This window comes from Wolffia australiana, chromosome 17 (genome assembly GCF_029677425.1).
Source record: "Wolffia australiana isolate 7733 chromosome 17, ASM2967742v1".
NCBI classification, from domain to species: Eukaryota; Viridiplantae; Streptophyta; class Magnoliopsida; order Alismatales; family Araceae; genus Wolffia; species Wolffia australiana.
The window spans coordinates 11,952,334-11,967,156 of record NC_135851.1 but is presented as its reverse complement, the minus strand read 5'-3'; the positions used below and the strand labels follow the sequence as shown (position 1 = coordinate 11,967,156).

General features: G+C 42.4%; 2 protein-coding genes and 1 pseudogene across 3 annotated transcripts; all 3 read right to left on the bottom strand.

The window, feature by feature from the left end:
* Positions 1-4,629: 4,629 nt before the first annotated feature.
* LOC144714583 (uncharacterized) lies at positions 4,630-7,900 on the bottom strand (annotated as a pseudogene). Its single transcript, XR_013584393.1, has 3 exons — positions 7,761-7,900; positions 6,356-6,410; positions 4,630-5,311 (listed from the first exon to the last, which is right to left on the bottom strand). The product of XR_013584393.1 is annotated as an uncharacterized LOC144714583 (transcript).
* Positions 7,901-7,910: 10 nt separating this feature from the next.
* On the bottom strand, positions 7,911-8,634 carry LOC144714581 (uncharacterized). The gene has a single exon (XM_078589356.1). The coding sequence runs from the start codon at positions 8,399-8,401 to the stop codon at positions 8,054-8,056; it is 348 nt and encodes a 115-aa protein (XP_078445482.1). The 5' UTR covers positions 8,402-8,634; the 3' UTR covers positions 7,911-8,053.
* A 155-nt stretch (positions 8,635-8,789) lies between these two features.
* PHS2 (alpha-glucan phosphorylase 2) lies at positions 8,790-14,792 on the bottom strand. The gene is made up of 15 exons (XM_078589353.1): positions 14,456-14,792; positions 14,085-14,264; positions 12,995-13,171; positions 12,803-12,888; positions 12,194-12,383; positions 11,819-11,911; positions 11,408-11,592; positions 11,162-11,279; positions 10,961-11,092; positions 10,636-10,854; positions 10,311-10,514; positions 10,085-10,243; positions 9,749-10,012; positions 9,189-9,379; positions 8,790-9,083 (listed from the first exon to the last, which is right to left on the bottom strand). Exons 1-15 carry the CDS (start codon positions 14,621-14,623, stop codon positions 8,948-8,950), a joined length of 2,502 nt encoding a protein of 833 aa, XP_078445479.1. The 5' UTR covers positions 14,624-14,792; the 3' UTR covers positions 8,790-8,947.
* Positions 14,793-14,823: the final 31 nt, after the last annotated feature.

The following is a 14,823-nucleotide window of genomic DNA, read 5'->3' as shown; positions in this document are numbered from 1 at the left end:
ATTTACTTGTGTCGACTGTCGAGGGACAAATATACCATCTGTTGAAAAGGATGCGCCACTGTCGAAGAAGTTTTTTTTTAACGATTGAATAATGAACTATTTCAACAGGCTTTTCCATCAATTATATACTAAAGATCATAAACTAAAAATCACTTGTTGACACTGAATTAGTTGTGTGATTCTTGCTTCTAAAATTGTCAATTGATATCTAGTTCCTTTATCTCATCCTTTTTTGGTTTACATCCTGTCTCTCGCTATTATCTTCCCTAATGAAGTCTATATCAGAATCTGAACCCAAAACACTGGGCCAAATAGTGAAGGCATTTTGTGATTTTCACTATGTACATGGGAAGGTCTATGGAAGTAGACCCATTGTCAGCATACTGTAAGAATCTCAGAAGTCAACAACATAATATCACAAAACAGTTAGATCTTCAAGTGAACCTTTCCAACGATTCTTGAAGTGATTTTTGAGAGCATATAATGGCATTTTCAGTAAATAAACCACATGTTTCTTATTTTTTGACTTCACATCTTTGGAGTCATTTATTCGTACTCTTTCCATCTTCATGCAGTTATATATTCTTAACATCTAATTTGATAACCTCCGCATTGAATTTGGCTTTTGAGAGAATCAAGATCCCTGCAGTGATCTGCTTTGTTACTACAACTGTGTGAAAAAATGTTACTACGTCAGCTTTGGCCTTTAGACTTGCATTGTAGCTTTTTGGTGTATTTGCTGCACTATTTAGTGTGTGTACCCATTGACACTTAATCATATTCCGAGAGTTGAAGGGGTGTCCAAGTTCCATTCTCTTTTGGGGCCTTCACACTATGAAAAGTGATATTTTCAATCTTTAAGTGGAAAAAATTATGGTTAGAGTTGTACATGTGCAATGAGGTGGGAACAATAAGAAATCTATTAATGCTTAAGATGTGACATGGCTAGTAGATTCCGCAGAAGTACACAATAGAACCAAGTGAGAGTGCAACATGTCAACTTCAAATGTTGGACAGTACACAACAGAACCCATCTTTATTAAAGAGAATCATGAAAGAGCAATTAAGGTCCCACTAACAATTATTTTATATAATTACTTGTTTTATGTATAACAAATTCATATTGACATACTTGTTATTGATAGTATAACTAATCAAGAGTCATTTTCCTATGAATAATTGTCACGCATCTTGGTTGAGATATGCTGATTAGAACATGTTACTCTGTTATTGAAGGTAAAACTATAAGAACCACATCTTTTATCGCCATTATCTCAACATGTTTACTTAGTAATTAATAAACACAAGTATGTGCCTCAAACATCATCCACTAGCTAATTTTATCTATTTCATACATCTTATTTATGCTAATCTATGTTAATTGGATACACATCTAGTGAGCATTTCAAACACGTGCATACTCAGCTCTCACAACGTGCGGAAAGATTAGGGAGGTGGTCTTCTTACTTAGTAAGAACAAAGCCCCATGGTCTCATGGCTTTTCAGTTGAGTTCTAGTTGGGATATCAAAGTAGGTGGTCTTATCTCTTAGTATAGTCTATCAAAGAGATTCATACATAAAGTTTTTTCTAGAAACTAGAAACTCAGTTTGGCATCCCTTATCCCAAAAGTGGATTGTCAAATTTCTTTTAGAGACTTTTGACCCAGTAGTTTAGTAATGTATGGTACAAGGTTATATCTAAAATCATTAGACATTGACTCATGACCTTCTTTGGTAGACTCATCTCTTCTTTGTATTTTTTTAACAGTCTATAGATCCATGACAACATCATGCTACTTCACGAGTTATACTAATCACTAGACACTCATATTTTTGGTTTGGACGTCATCATTAAACTATATGGGGAAAAGAGTTCAATATATTCAAACAAAATGTCCCTACTAGAGTGTTGTGACGCTTGAGTTTCACAGATGTATTCATTGATCTCGTTGATGCTCGCATTAAAGAGAATTTTTCTTTTGGTGAATGGCAACTCGACATGTCGTCTCATATTTTACCCACCCTTTAGTTGATCACTTACACGAGCGATCACCTAACGCCTAATCGAACCATACTTTTTTAAAAATGAGTTACGCTATCATCTCACATTCTCAATTTTCAGATGACGTGACCCTTTTGCTATGGTTAAAAAAATCTATTGATTGGAAGATAGCCAAGTGTTATACTTGTGTACTAGAGGGCATTGCGCTAACTTGTCAACATTTCGAAGAGTAGCTTTATGGTAGGACCATCTACATCGTAAGATGCTTCCATGTTATCTAACATAACACTTGATAGTCACGAGGATGCGTACCTTTCAATTTTTTCGGTCCTACAGGGCATCATTATTTTGATACCTTATGGGCCAAGCTGAGAAAAAACTAAAATGATGGCAACTTCAATTTGTATCATCTAGAAGGTGCATTCAACTCATACGTCACGTCTTCATGAGCATCCCATTTCATACCCTTATGGTACACTCTGCATTTTTCATTGGTTCTCGATCCATTGATGGCCTATGTGCGCACTTCCATCCATAGGGTCCCTAAAAGGAGGCCAGCAACATTAATAACTCTCTTGGTAGAAAGTATGTCAACCGATGGACGATGGGGGCCTAGGAATCAAGATGTCCAAGACATGCTTGAAAAGAAGTTCATGTGGTGTATGCATACCACAAGCTCTCTGATCGAGTTCACTATATCAGCCAAGTACGTCAAGTGGGCTCACCGTGAGTCTGATATCAAAGGTCTAAAAATGATGGAGTGCTTGATGATGCCACTGTCTAAAGATATCTATAATGCGCCACTAGCACATCAACCATGGAATAATTAGTGCTTCGTAGGATACTTGGCTTGCTGACATAGCCTTCGCTAGATACCCTATATTTTACCCAATCGAGTCGAGTTGGTCATTGCCCAATTGGTGAACGGGACATGCAACTCTTATGGGAGCAACATGGATTTCTGTTTGACTTTTTACTAATGATTATGGCCATTGATATAGAGACCTCCCCTGATTGTCATTTTTAGACAACCACGCTTGATGGGAGTTTTTCTTGTTTTCCTCATCGAATTACATTAGAGATAGATTCCTTATGCATGCTTGGTGTTCACACATTTGGTACCATGTGATTATCAACTCGTATCGTTCTTGTTTTAGAAATTTATACACCGTGATCTACCTACTGTTAATCAGGTGACTCGTATTGGTCACTCTAATAGTCCTCAGATTGAGATTGTGAAACACCTCTAATAGTGATGTCGATACGAGATTTTGGCGCCAATTTACTTACCATTGGAGTCTGATATTCCGTTCTGATATTACACTAACATCGTATGTTTTGACAAGATTGTTGTGACGGTAACTCGGTCTAAGCTTAGCTCTTATCTACACATTTCCATAACATATTTTACTTTGAGAGATATTGAAAGGTGCTCCATATCTCTCATAGTAAGCATGTCATGAGCACACATGATCTCATGAGCCGCGTCTATATGTGGCCACAACGTAGCAATCGCATCATACCATGTATTGCATGACTCTCACTACCTACGTGCGATGCACTCTACTTCTGTGGCATCATAGGCCCTTTGATCATAGCGACATTTAACAACCTAAATTGCATAAAAACTTAACAATTACGAGCAATCAAGAAGCAGAAGTGCACGAAGTTGAAAATGCCATCACTTTCTATTCCCATGATGTTAGGGGCTGAAACTATTGGCCACCTTATGAAGTGGCTCCAAAATTATGGAAAATTATATTCTTTATTCCTCTCTTTTCCTTGAGCGAACCTTGTGAACTAGAACTTGGAGGCTTGAAAATCATTTTCTTCTTCATCAAGAAGTGACTTTTCCCCTCTTCTGATCATTCTTTGTGTTTGTTGCAACACGCTGAGTCCTAGGAAAAATACACGTGCTCACAAAGCAGTGATCGATGTAGGGAGCATCACTCTTCAAGAGCAAATTTCGTGTTTAAAATTCAAGTTTCCATCCATTTTGCACCATTTCTATCTTCCATTCACCATGTCCAAATCCAATTTCGAAGTTCCATCCTATGTTTATTAGTTTTCAGGCCTTCAAAAGAAGATTTAAGAAGTTATAAACATCACAATTTCTTACATCCTTTTTCGTTCTTCCACTTTCATTTAGCTTAACTCCATATTCTCATTCTCACTTCCAAAACTTAGATTAAAAATCATAATCAATAACTATCATTTCTCTCGCTAATATATTTTGTGTTTAAGATGAAATTACAAATATTATTGCATAAATTCTGTTTTGCACAACGTGTGGCAACCAATAAAGATAATAACAGATAACACTATGCAATTGACTTTGGTTATCAATGATAAGAGTTTTTTTGAAAATACTTATTTGACTCGATATTTTATGTTATTTAAGCATTATAACATCTCATATTTGTTTAAATTGTGATTTTTTTTATTTTTAGATACTTTTTAGGGACATATGAATGAAGAAACCAAAATGTGATTTTACTGATTTTCTCGGGGATTTAGAAGAGAATGAGTTCATTGAAATTCGAGGAGAAAGTCATATACTGGATGGAAGGAATGTTGATAAATAATTGGGGTTATTTTAAGCAACATTAATGGTGGAGTTGGAGAACTAGACAAATCAAGATACTCATCCTTTAAAAAAGCCATACCCACCAAACAAGCCGCAGACAAACTGCTGAATATTGGAAGAAAGTAACCAGACCTGTGCTGAAGATTTGGAAGAAACTGCTGAAGTTCGACGAGTATCTTAAAACAAAGACCGGATTAAAGACGCTCTTCCAGTATAATTAGCAGCAGTATTTCTGCAGAAGACCTCTCCTTGGCTCGCGGGAAGAAATTGCTCACGGATGGATAGCGGCATTCTCCCTCACCTCCCTCGGAGAGAGAAGAAGAGTGAAGAGGCAAGGGAGGAGAGTATTCATGGGGATTGGGGAGAATCAAAAGGCCTGGTGGACGGGACGCTTGCCGAGGCGCTTGATTTCCCTGTCCATCTGGCCGGTGAGGACGAGGAAGAACATGCGCAAGTCGCAGAGCATGGACCAGAGCGGATGGCCGAAGGCGGCAGGGACGTTGCCCTCCACGAAGAAGTGGGAGTACCAGGCGAGAGCGTAGCCCGCGACGGGGCCGGCCAGGAGAAGCCACCGGCTGACCAGGGGGGAGAGGAGAAGGCAGAGCAGCGCCGCCATCGTCCCCCACAGTGAATCCACCGGGCGGCCGGCTTGGAGTGCTGCCCCACGTAGAACACCCAGAATTCTTCCGGACTCCGGAAATTCGTGCTCCCCATCGCCACCCCTTCAAGAACAAGTTGTCCAAAGACCAATCAAGAAGGAGCACCAGAGATAAGGACTACAGAACCTTCTTCTTTCCACTGGCCCATCAACCGTCACGGCTGCCCCATATAATTTAGAAAACTGGCTTCTTGGCTGCCCACTTCATATTTATTTCAAATTTAAAAAGCCAAAAATGCCAGCTAGCTTCTCACCCACCCCCCTGACTCGCACGACCACATATAAATGTTTGAAAGGGGCATAGAGAGAGGGAGGGGAAGAGACGATGACGATGATGATGATTATAATTGTGATGATGGAAGGTGAAGAAGAAGATGATGATTATAATTGTGATGATGGAAGGTGAAGAAGAAGATGATGATTATAATTGTGATGATGGAAGGTGAAGAAGAAGAAGAAGAATAAGATGGTGAGCTTCTTCATCTTCCATCTATGCCCCTTTGAAGGGAAAGGAGAAGATGGAGAAGATTAAGAAGAACAAGAAGATGATGAGGATTATCATGTTATATTCCTCGTTCACTGCTCTCAAGCTTCTTGCTACGGTTCGTCCACAATTGTGTCTGATCGGTCTTAGAGTTTCCTTTCATTTACACGGTATCATTGCTACTAATGGAGCAAACATCGTCTCTTTATTTGGTGTTCTTACAACCATCTGCTCAAGAACTGAGAGTTAGAGGATTGGTGTGATGCCAGTGCTTGTTATCAAGCTTAGCAAGGACAACTACTTTCTATGGGAGACACGAATCGCATTTTCCTATGTGGTCAATATCTTCTGCATATCAATCCCACCCTCGGCCACCGCCATCATTGATGAAGGAGATGGTAAATTAAAAAAAGAGAATTTTCTCTGTTATCGTATGTTATTTATCAGAAACAAATTGATACGATTTATTTGGGAAGCCTTGGCAAGATCCTACACTTGAAGCACCAAATCCTTGGTGTTGGAGGTCCAAATATGATTATACTAAGAAAAATGTGCTCCTTTGATTCCTAACTATTTACACAGTATCTGCATATTTATGTTGAGAAAATATCTTGACTAACATACCTCTATCTTTGCTGTCTCTTCATGGGCTTGGTCCTCAATATATTCAATTTGGGTCCTGCGTACATGAAAAGAATGAACCTTAGAATAGAAATTTCACCACGTGGCATATAAAAGCACCAATGAACTTTAGCCAAACTTCTGTGAAAACATACAACATGATCATCGCCTTTAAAGGCACTCGTCTTGATGCACAATTTCCTGACACAGGTACAACTCATCATATAACCACAAATGGAGGCGGCTTGGTCGGGCCCTCAATTTAAAATGGTTAAGGAAGACTATTCATTTACGACTGGTCAAGTGATCAAAATTTCCGATTCATTTACTGGGTTCTACATTATTTTAATGCTCCGTATATTCTCTCTTTAAATTGCATAAAATGTCACTTTGTTTTTCGTCTTCATGCACATTATTAACCTTTGAACTAATTCGTTCTGACTCATATGTACCCATCGTGAAGATGACACTTTTTCTACTACATCGTGCATCCTTACAAAAACACTAATGGGACGTGGTTGTATGTACTTTTGTTTTTCTAATTAACCATATAATTAATTTGCTGTTGAATTATAAGTTTCCAATGAAAGCAGATTTCGACATCCTACAAACTACTCGGTTTTAAAAAGATATTCAGATCCTTATGCTATTCAAAATCTTCACAGAATCCAGCCTAGCTTCAAGCCATGCTTAAGTTTATGATACTTCTTCGCAACTCCACCAGGTATGTTTTTTCCTGTTGATCACATGCATTCATATTATTCTGATTGAAAAACCGAATGCGATCATTCAATTTACTCTCATTTTGGTTTGTCGTCCATAAAATAGAAAATAGAGAAATATGCTCTCTTACTTTGCATTAGAATATTAAAATAGAAAAATATTATGCATGAATTGCGTCCCAAAAACCAATATGGAATGATCCACCCCGAAGCTCTAACCATTTTCGTCTACTGTTTATGCTAAAGATACATGACAAAATTATGCACATTTTCCTATGATTTCTTGATCTGTTGGAAATAAAATAAACAAGCGACGATCTGTTCGACATATTCAATCGATCGTTCGTGCCGAATTTCTTACTTTCTTCTTCCACGTCAATAACAACCTGAATTGGATAGGACGAATGAACAGCCTAGCGGAAAATTTCTATTAAAAAAAGGACATGATGATCTGTTGACCGCACAGGCTATAAGAAGATTTGTTCGGATCAAGAGTCAGCCAGCCACTTATCAGTATTGGTATAGTGTCGAAAAATTGCTTCAAACCGCTTAGAAGGTAGAATTCTCAAAAATCTGCGAGTGGAATTAGCAAACAGTAATTAACCGATATTCCTAATGAGCGGAAGATGACACCTTGTTGCTGTCGGCGAAGAAAGCCAAAATCTCTTCTCTGTTTTTTTACCCACCTTTCCCAAATCTCTTCTCGGCCGGCTGGAGGGCCTCATGGCGTCGTCCCTCTCGGACCTCTTTGAAGATTTTTAGCTACGATTCTTGAAGCAAGCCATGGATGGACACGAGCTGGGGAAACTGCGGCAGCGATATCTTTGCCCTTCAGATTCAACGAGAAGAGATGATTTGCTTTTTCTCTGTGGCGTGTGAGGAAATTATACAGGGAAAACGTCCTTCCCCGGGTCTCCCTCGGAGAAAGCGGAGGAGGAGGAGTAGCCATAGAAGGGGAGAAAGAGGAGATGGGGGAAGATCAAAAGGCCTGGAGGACGGGGCGCTTGCCAAGGCGCTTGATTTCCTTGTCCATCTGGCCGGTGAGCACGAGGAAGAACATGCGCAGGTCGCAGAGCAGGGACCAGAGCGGATGGCCGAAGGTGGCGGGAACGTTGCCCTCCACGAAGAAGTGCGAGTACCAGGCGATGGCGTAACCCGCGACGGGCCCGGCCAGGAGCAGCCACCGGCTGACCAGGGGGAAGAGGAGCAGGCAGAGCAGCGCCACCATCGTCCCCGCGCAGTGAAGCCGCCGGGTGGCCGGCTTGGAGTGCTGCCCCACGTAGAACGCCCAGAATTCGTCCAGGCTCCGGAAATTCATGCTCCCCATTGATGGATATTCCCCCCAAGATTCAAGAACACGTTGGCGAAGACCAATTTCAGATCTCGAACGATCGAAAATAGACAACACGCCGAACCTTGCGTCGATCTCCTCTTTCGGAGCCGCGAGATCGATTGGTAGGATTTGGATCGCAGAGCACCGCCCCTCCCTCTCGCTGCCGACGGACGAGGCGGAGGAGGAGACCTTTACCAAGTGTCTATCCTCCCATCAACCGTCGACTCTGATCGAGATAATATGATTAATGGATATCCATCCCCCCCGATCCTTTGGAATCAAGAAAATACCCAAAATGCCCACTAGTCCGTTGATGACGAAGTGAACGGTTATTTATTCTGGGATGATGACAAAGCCATGCGAATTAAGGAGCCTATGCAAATCCCCACCCAAAAGTGTTTATTTGTATTTGTGGATACTGGATAAGTTCAGGCGCCCCCCCACCCCCATCTACAAAGAAAAAAAAGAAAAAAAAGAAAAAAAAAAGGGGTGGATTATTGTGGTCGCCTGATCGTCCCGTAAAAGAGAAGACGGTGGAGTTCAAGAGTGGGCGGGAACGGGGCAGGGGACGATGGCCCAGACGTCGGCGGCGTACTGTGAGATGGTGCGGTCGCTGCTAAACTTGCCGCTGCCGGCCGTGCTCAGGATAGACATCTTCAGCCACCTCCGCCGCTCCCTGCACGGCTCAGATCAGATCAGATCACATCACATCAGATGACATCACATCAGAGCAGATCACATCAGATCAGATTAGATCAGATCACATCAGATGTTGGCTCACCTGTAGGCCGCGTCGACGGCGGCCTGGGCGTCGAGGTAGGCGGGGAAGTCGTGGCCGACGAGGAAGTAGTCCCCGCGGCCATAGCCTGAGTTGCCCTCCAGAGACTCCAGCAGTGGCCCGTAGTCGTACTCCCCGAACGCCCCCTCCCTCACCATCTTCTTCGCCTCCTCAAACCTCGGGTCCGCCTTGAACTGCCGTAGACGAGACCCTATTCAGGGCAAGTTCTCTAGACATGGTTGTTCTATTCTGTTCGTTTCAGACGAACAAAAAATTCGCACAAAAGAACCGCACAGGGCCTTGTTCTTTGTTCTTTTCATTTTTTTTTTCAAAAACGAACAAAATTCGCACATTCGCACATAACTATAATAAAATTCTCACAAAGCGAACAAAAGAACCGCACATGGGTCTGTGCGATGTTCTGTTCGAATTTGTTTTTGTTCTGTTCGGAAAACTGAACAGAACGAACAATTCGCACAAAAAGAACAGAATGACCATGTCTGAGGGCAATGAAAGCAAAGCAAAGGAAAGGGAATTCTTCGTGCAAGGGCTGGGCGGCGTACCAGGCCTTGTTGCCTCTGCTGGCGGAGGGCGGGGACTTGGTCGGCAGTGGCGCCGAAGAGGAAGAAGTTGTCAGGGCCGATCTCGTCCCTGATCTCGACGTTGGCGCCGTCCAGCGTTCCGATGATCAGGCACCCATTCAGGGCGAACTTCATGTTGCTGGTGCCGCTTGCCTCCATGCCCGCCGTGCTGATGTGCTGCGACAGCTCGCTCCCCGGGATCACCGCTTCCGCCACCGACACGCTGTAGTTCGGGATGAACACCACCTGCCGAAACAAACATTCATTCATTGATGGATTATGGATTGATTGAAATGTGTGAATTGACGGGATCGGTACCTTGAGGAATTCGCTTGTTTCGGCGTCCTTGTTGATCACCGCTCCCACGTCGTTCACCAGCTTGACAATTCTCTTAGCGTTGGTGTACGTGGCGAAGGCTTTGCCCCCCAGCATCACCGTGCGCGGCGTCGTTCTCCTCCTCTCTTCGGCGCTCATTTCCTTCAACGGGTGGGGGAACACGTTCATGGAAAAACCCACGTCGGAACTGCAAGGAAAGAGCGCTCACCTTGAGCTTCTTGTATCTGTAGATAACGCCGAGGATGTTGAGAAGCTGCCTCTTGTACTCGTGAATGCGCTTGATCTGGATGTCGAAGAGACTGTCTGTGTTGATCTCCACGCCGGTCGCTTTGAACACGTACTGAGCCAGTCGGGTTTTGCTGGCCTTCTTCGCTGCCGCCCATTCCACTTGGAGTTCCCCGTCGTCGGCAAACTGATCACTCAAAAAAAAATCCAAGGCGATTAACCTCGAGAAACTATTGGCATAATTAATAATTTGGACACGGGGGTTTATTGAGTAGGATTGATGAGATGATGTGTTGGAGACGCCTTGCCTGGCGCAGGCCGGAGAGAAGGTCCAGATCGGTAATCCAGCGGTCGGTTTTCAGCCACTTGGTAATCACGGCACTGAGTTCTGGGTTGCAGAAACGGAGCCAACGGCGAGAAGTTATCCCGTTAGTCTTGTTCTGAAACTTGCGTGGCCACAAGGTGACGTAATCCGCAAAAAGCTCCGACTTTAATATGTTGCTGTGCAGTTCGGCTACGCCATTCACCTTTCATATTTTAATTAAATCGTTATTACTGATTCATAAAGCAAGTATTTACACAAAGCAAGTCGTTCAATAAGCAATTGATATTCCGCTACCCTTCGATCCTCACCGTATGGGAAGAAACTACGCAGAGATTGGCCATCCTGACGACGGGCTTTTCGGCGTTGGAATAATCCAAGATGCGCATGCTCGAAAGCTTCCCCTCCAAATGTGGCAGGGCAGATCGCACCATAGCCATGAACTACAACGGGTGCATTAATTTATGAGATTTGTTCAAGTGAAAAAGACAGAGCAAAGATTATGCGCCGACCCGCTTATCGATTTCATCTATGATCTCCATGTGACGCGGGAGAAGCTTCGTGATCAGATCTCGTGACCATTTTTCTAGGGCCTCTGGCAGCACAGTGTGATTAGTATACGCCACCGTCCTGATACAAAAATTTAATTAAGATCCGTCACACCGAATCAAGGCTTAAATTATCTATACCATCATTTGAACGCTACCGTTTGAAAAAATAATGGTTTTTGAGCATTTAAAAACTCTCATCAAACGAACCTGCTCGTTATGTCCCAAGCTTCATCCCATCCGAGTCCCTCGTCGTCCATTAATAAGCGCATCAGTTCCGGGATAGCAAGTGTTGGATGCGTGTCGTTTAGTTGGACGGCAACCTTTGAGGGAAACTCGGACCACTGCCTGCGGCCAACCCCGTCTCCTCTCTCCTTAAACCTAAAGATGATGTCCTATCCAAACCGTATGCCAAGAAAATAACACATGATGAGATTTGTTCTATAACGTGGATAAAAACTCGAATATCTGGGAGAATGCGTTCGATTCACGCATTTGAGAAATACTGTTTCATCTTTACTCGTACTTACATTACCATATGTAGGATCCGCGGAGACAAACGTTTAACCAAACATAAAAATAATTTTTTAACGATGCGGGAAGAGAAAATTAAACGTATACCTGCATGGAAGCACTGCAAAGGAAAAACTGTTGCTTTAGACGCAATAGCTTCCCATTCTCTGTGGCGTCACCAGGATACAAGACTGCGCAAATCTATCAACAGGAAAATATGGAGCGCATATTCATTATGATCCATCGTAGAGCAGAGCATCGAATAAAAAGACATGAACATGTGAAATGAGGCAAAACGGCTAAAACCTTAAAATAAGGGCGACGAATGGTGATGGGGAGTTTAAATTGCATTATCTATTCCCACAGGCGGAAACTTCCGAATGTTAAATATCTAGGCGGTACGTGTTTTACAGTAGGTTCAAGAAGTTGGCGAAATGTTAAAAAATGGCATATTTCTGGAAGAACATTAGTTTCAGATCAAACCTCTTGAGATCTGTGATGAAGACGTGCAGCAGAGTCATAATCTCCGTCGTTAAATTGAAATAGGTTAAAGTTCTCGGAACCTGCAGTTGCTTCCCAAAGGCGAAGGCTAATCGTATTCTTTGTTTTGTATCCGGGAATGGGTACATCATAAGCCAATCCTCGGATGACATCACCGCCAACCCACTTCCGGCTGTCCAGAAGAGTCAAATATATTACGAAAAAGCAAATGCAATAGTTTTAATATAAGAGAGTTCATGGCATTATAGTGAATACTCGGCCAAAGTCCAGAAGCTAATAATACGAGTGTTGAGATATGTGATCTTAAAGATCACATAGAACGGCACGTGAAGAGAAAGGATTGAACGAATGGGAAAAATCTGATTCTTCATCATGATAAATTCGTATAAGCAAAAAACTTAGTTTTAAATTCCATCTATTAACTCGGGTTTAGTATGTAAAAGCACCCGTAGGCAACTGCAAAGTGAAATCTATTTACTTTAGATAGATTTAGTCTGAAATCAGATTCACTAGGGCAACAATTATTCCAATTAAAAATACATGGAAGATAGATGTGCCGAAAGTTTAACATATCCAACGGGAAATACATACGATCCACTGGGAGAGACCTCCACATGGCCGAAGAATCTCACAGGAAATACAACGTCGTGCCTGACGATTTCCCACGGGTTGAACCTCTACAGATGAATATGAAGAGAAAATAAAAGTATTTATAGAAACATAATGATAATAAATAAAACGAAACAAGAATGAAATCAAACTGTGTTTTTTATCCGATTTTACCTCAAGCCAGTCTTCGGCAACTTCTTCTTGTCCCTCCTTAGTAATGCGTTGCTTAAAGAGGCCATATCTGTACCGCAGTCCATAGCCCCATGCGGGTAGATTCAAGGTCGCCATTGAATCTAGAAAGCAGGACGCAAGTCTTCCTAATCCACCATTTCCAAGGGCAGCATCTCTCTCCTGGAAAAATAAAAATACATCCATAATTCAAGTTCAACTAAACAACTATCAACCTCTATCAAAGAAAATGGCTAATTTATTAGATATTCATAAGAGGTCGCCCAAAAAATAAAGAATATGATGAAGATATCATTAGAAAATTGATTAGTGACCCGGAGATCTAGGGAAATGTTTTGCAGTCCATAACTGTTGGGAAGCTGGTTTGAAGGACCATAAAACCATCAAGGGCGAAGATGATATTTTTATCTCAATGACTTGTGAAACCCCAAAGTTGCTCTCAAGACGGTGAACTTCCCAAAGAATAAGCAGACATATCGACAATATCCGAAGAAAAGGGATTTGGCACGACTAATCATGCCAAATCACACGCGTAAGCTAAAGTCACAGCGCTGGTCCTTACGCATCTGATACGCGACCGTCTTACCAGTTTCATTGGTTTTTGAGTTTTGTGGATTTGAGATTAAAGTGCGACATGAATGTGCTAACAAAGGGCGAACAAAAGATAAGACAATGAAAACAAAAGATCAAACTTGGACAATGACGGGAATGTGCTAACAAAGGGCAATTCCACAGCGCAGTGAAATTGATGTTTCTCACCTCCAAGCACGCGACAAAGGGTTTTTATACTAAAACATCCATTAAACGCCTTATAAAATTCTTCCACACAACTACCTAAGAAAAATGTCTAGAATTTGTTCGACCCGTAAACGTATAACTGAATAGTGCAGCGACTCTCACAAAACAGAATGAGCCTTCTCTATTTCTCAAGTAATCGGACAAAAAGTAGAAAGTCAAAACAGACGAGTACCTATACCCGACTCAAAATGCAGTAAATCTTCCCTTATGAGATCCAATTGAGATCGAATCTTCACTAAAAAAGATCCCAAGGGCGAAAAAATTAGAAACTACGTACTTGTTCTGCTACATCTTCGAGGTCATAACCCAATTTCTTCAACGCCTCAGCATAAGGACCAAGGAGATCCAGGTTTCCAATTGCATTAGTCAAAGCTCGGCCTTGAAGAAACTCCATGGACAGATAGTAAGTCTGCTTTGGATCAGCTCGATGAAAATGCGCATATGTGGCGTTCCATCGCTGCAAAAAGGTTGGAATTGAGCAAAGACCACGAGGAATCAACCAAAAACGACGTCAGTATCTCGTGGAGGAGCACAAGAATTTGGCAAGAACGACAAGAGAGGAAAAAAAAAGCACGCGACCGCAAAAATTAAAAAAAAAAAAAAAAACAGCAATTAGAACCGTACAGATCAATGATCAGCGGGACGTACTTGGACGAGGAGGTCCCGGACGCTGTCTGCGGTGGCATAGTAGGCTTGCTCGACCTCGAACTTGAGAGGGGAGAAATGCGGAGTGTAGCGCGCATGGTAGCTGATGTTGGACGCAATCTCCTCGGGATCACTAGCCAGAGGATGCGCCGCGGCGGGAACCGGGTTCATCACTGACGAGAATTAACGCAAAATCACAATCTTCTTCCTGCTCTCTCTCTCTCTCGAGCCAACGATCTACAATCTCTCAATTGCAGAAAACGAAATCGTTCGCCACTTGCCAGCTTCTGATCTTTTAAACCTTCACGGGAGGGGCTTCTCGACGGGCACCCGTCCTTGTCGGACGGAGGGCGGGGGCCGTCCGCCACCCG

Bases quoted from the DNA above. Each gene is read 5' to 3' on its own strand.
- LOC144714581 (XM_078589356.1), bottom strand. From the start codon at position 8,401: ATGGGGAGCATGAATTTCCGGAGCCTGGACGAATTCTGGGCGTTCTAC.
- PHS2 (XM_078589353.1), bottom strand. From the start codon at position 14,623: ATGAACCCGGTTCCCGCCGCGGCGCATCCTCTGGCTAGTGATCCCGAG. The intron at 10,244-10,310 runs GTGAGCGCTCTT...CACCCGTTGAAG, and splicing joins ACAGATACAAGAAGCTCAAG to GAAATGAGCGCCGAAGAGAG. The intron at 9,380-9,748 runs GTACGCCGCCCA...CGTCTACGGCAG, and splicing joins AGCAGAGGCAACAAGGCCTG to TTCAAGGCGGACCCGAGGTT.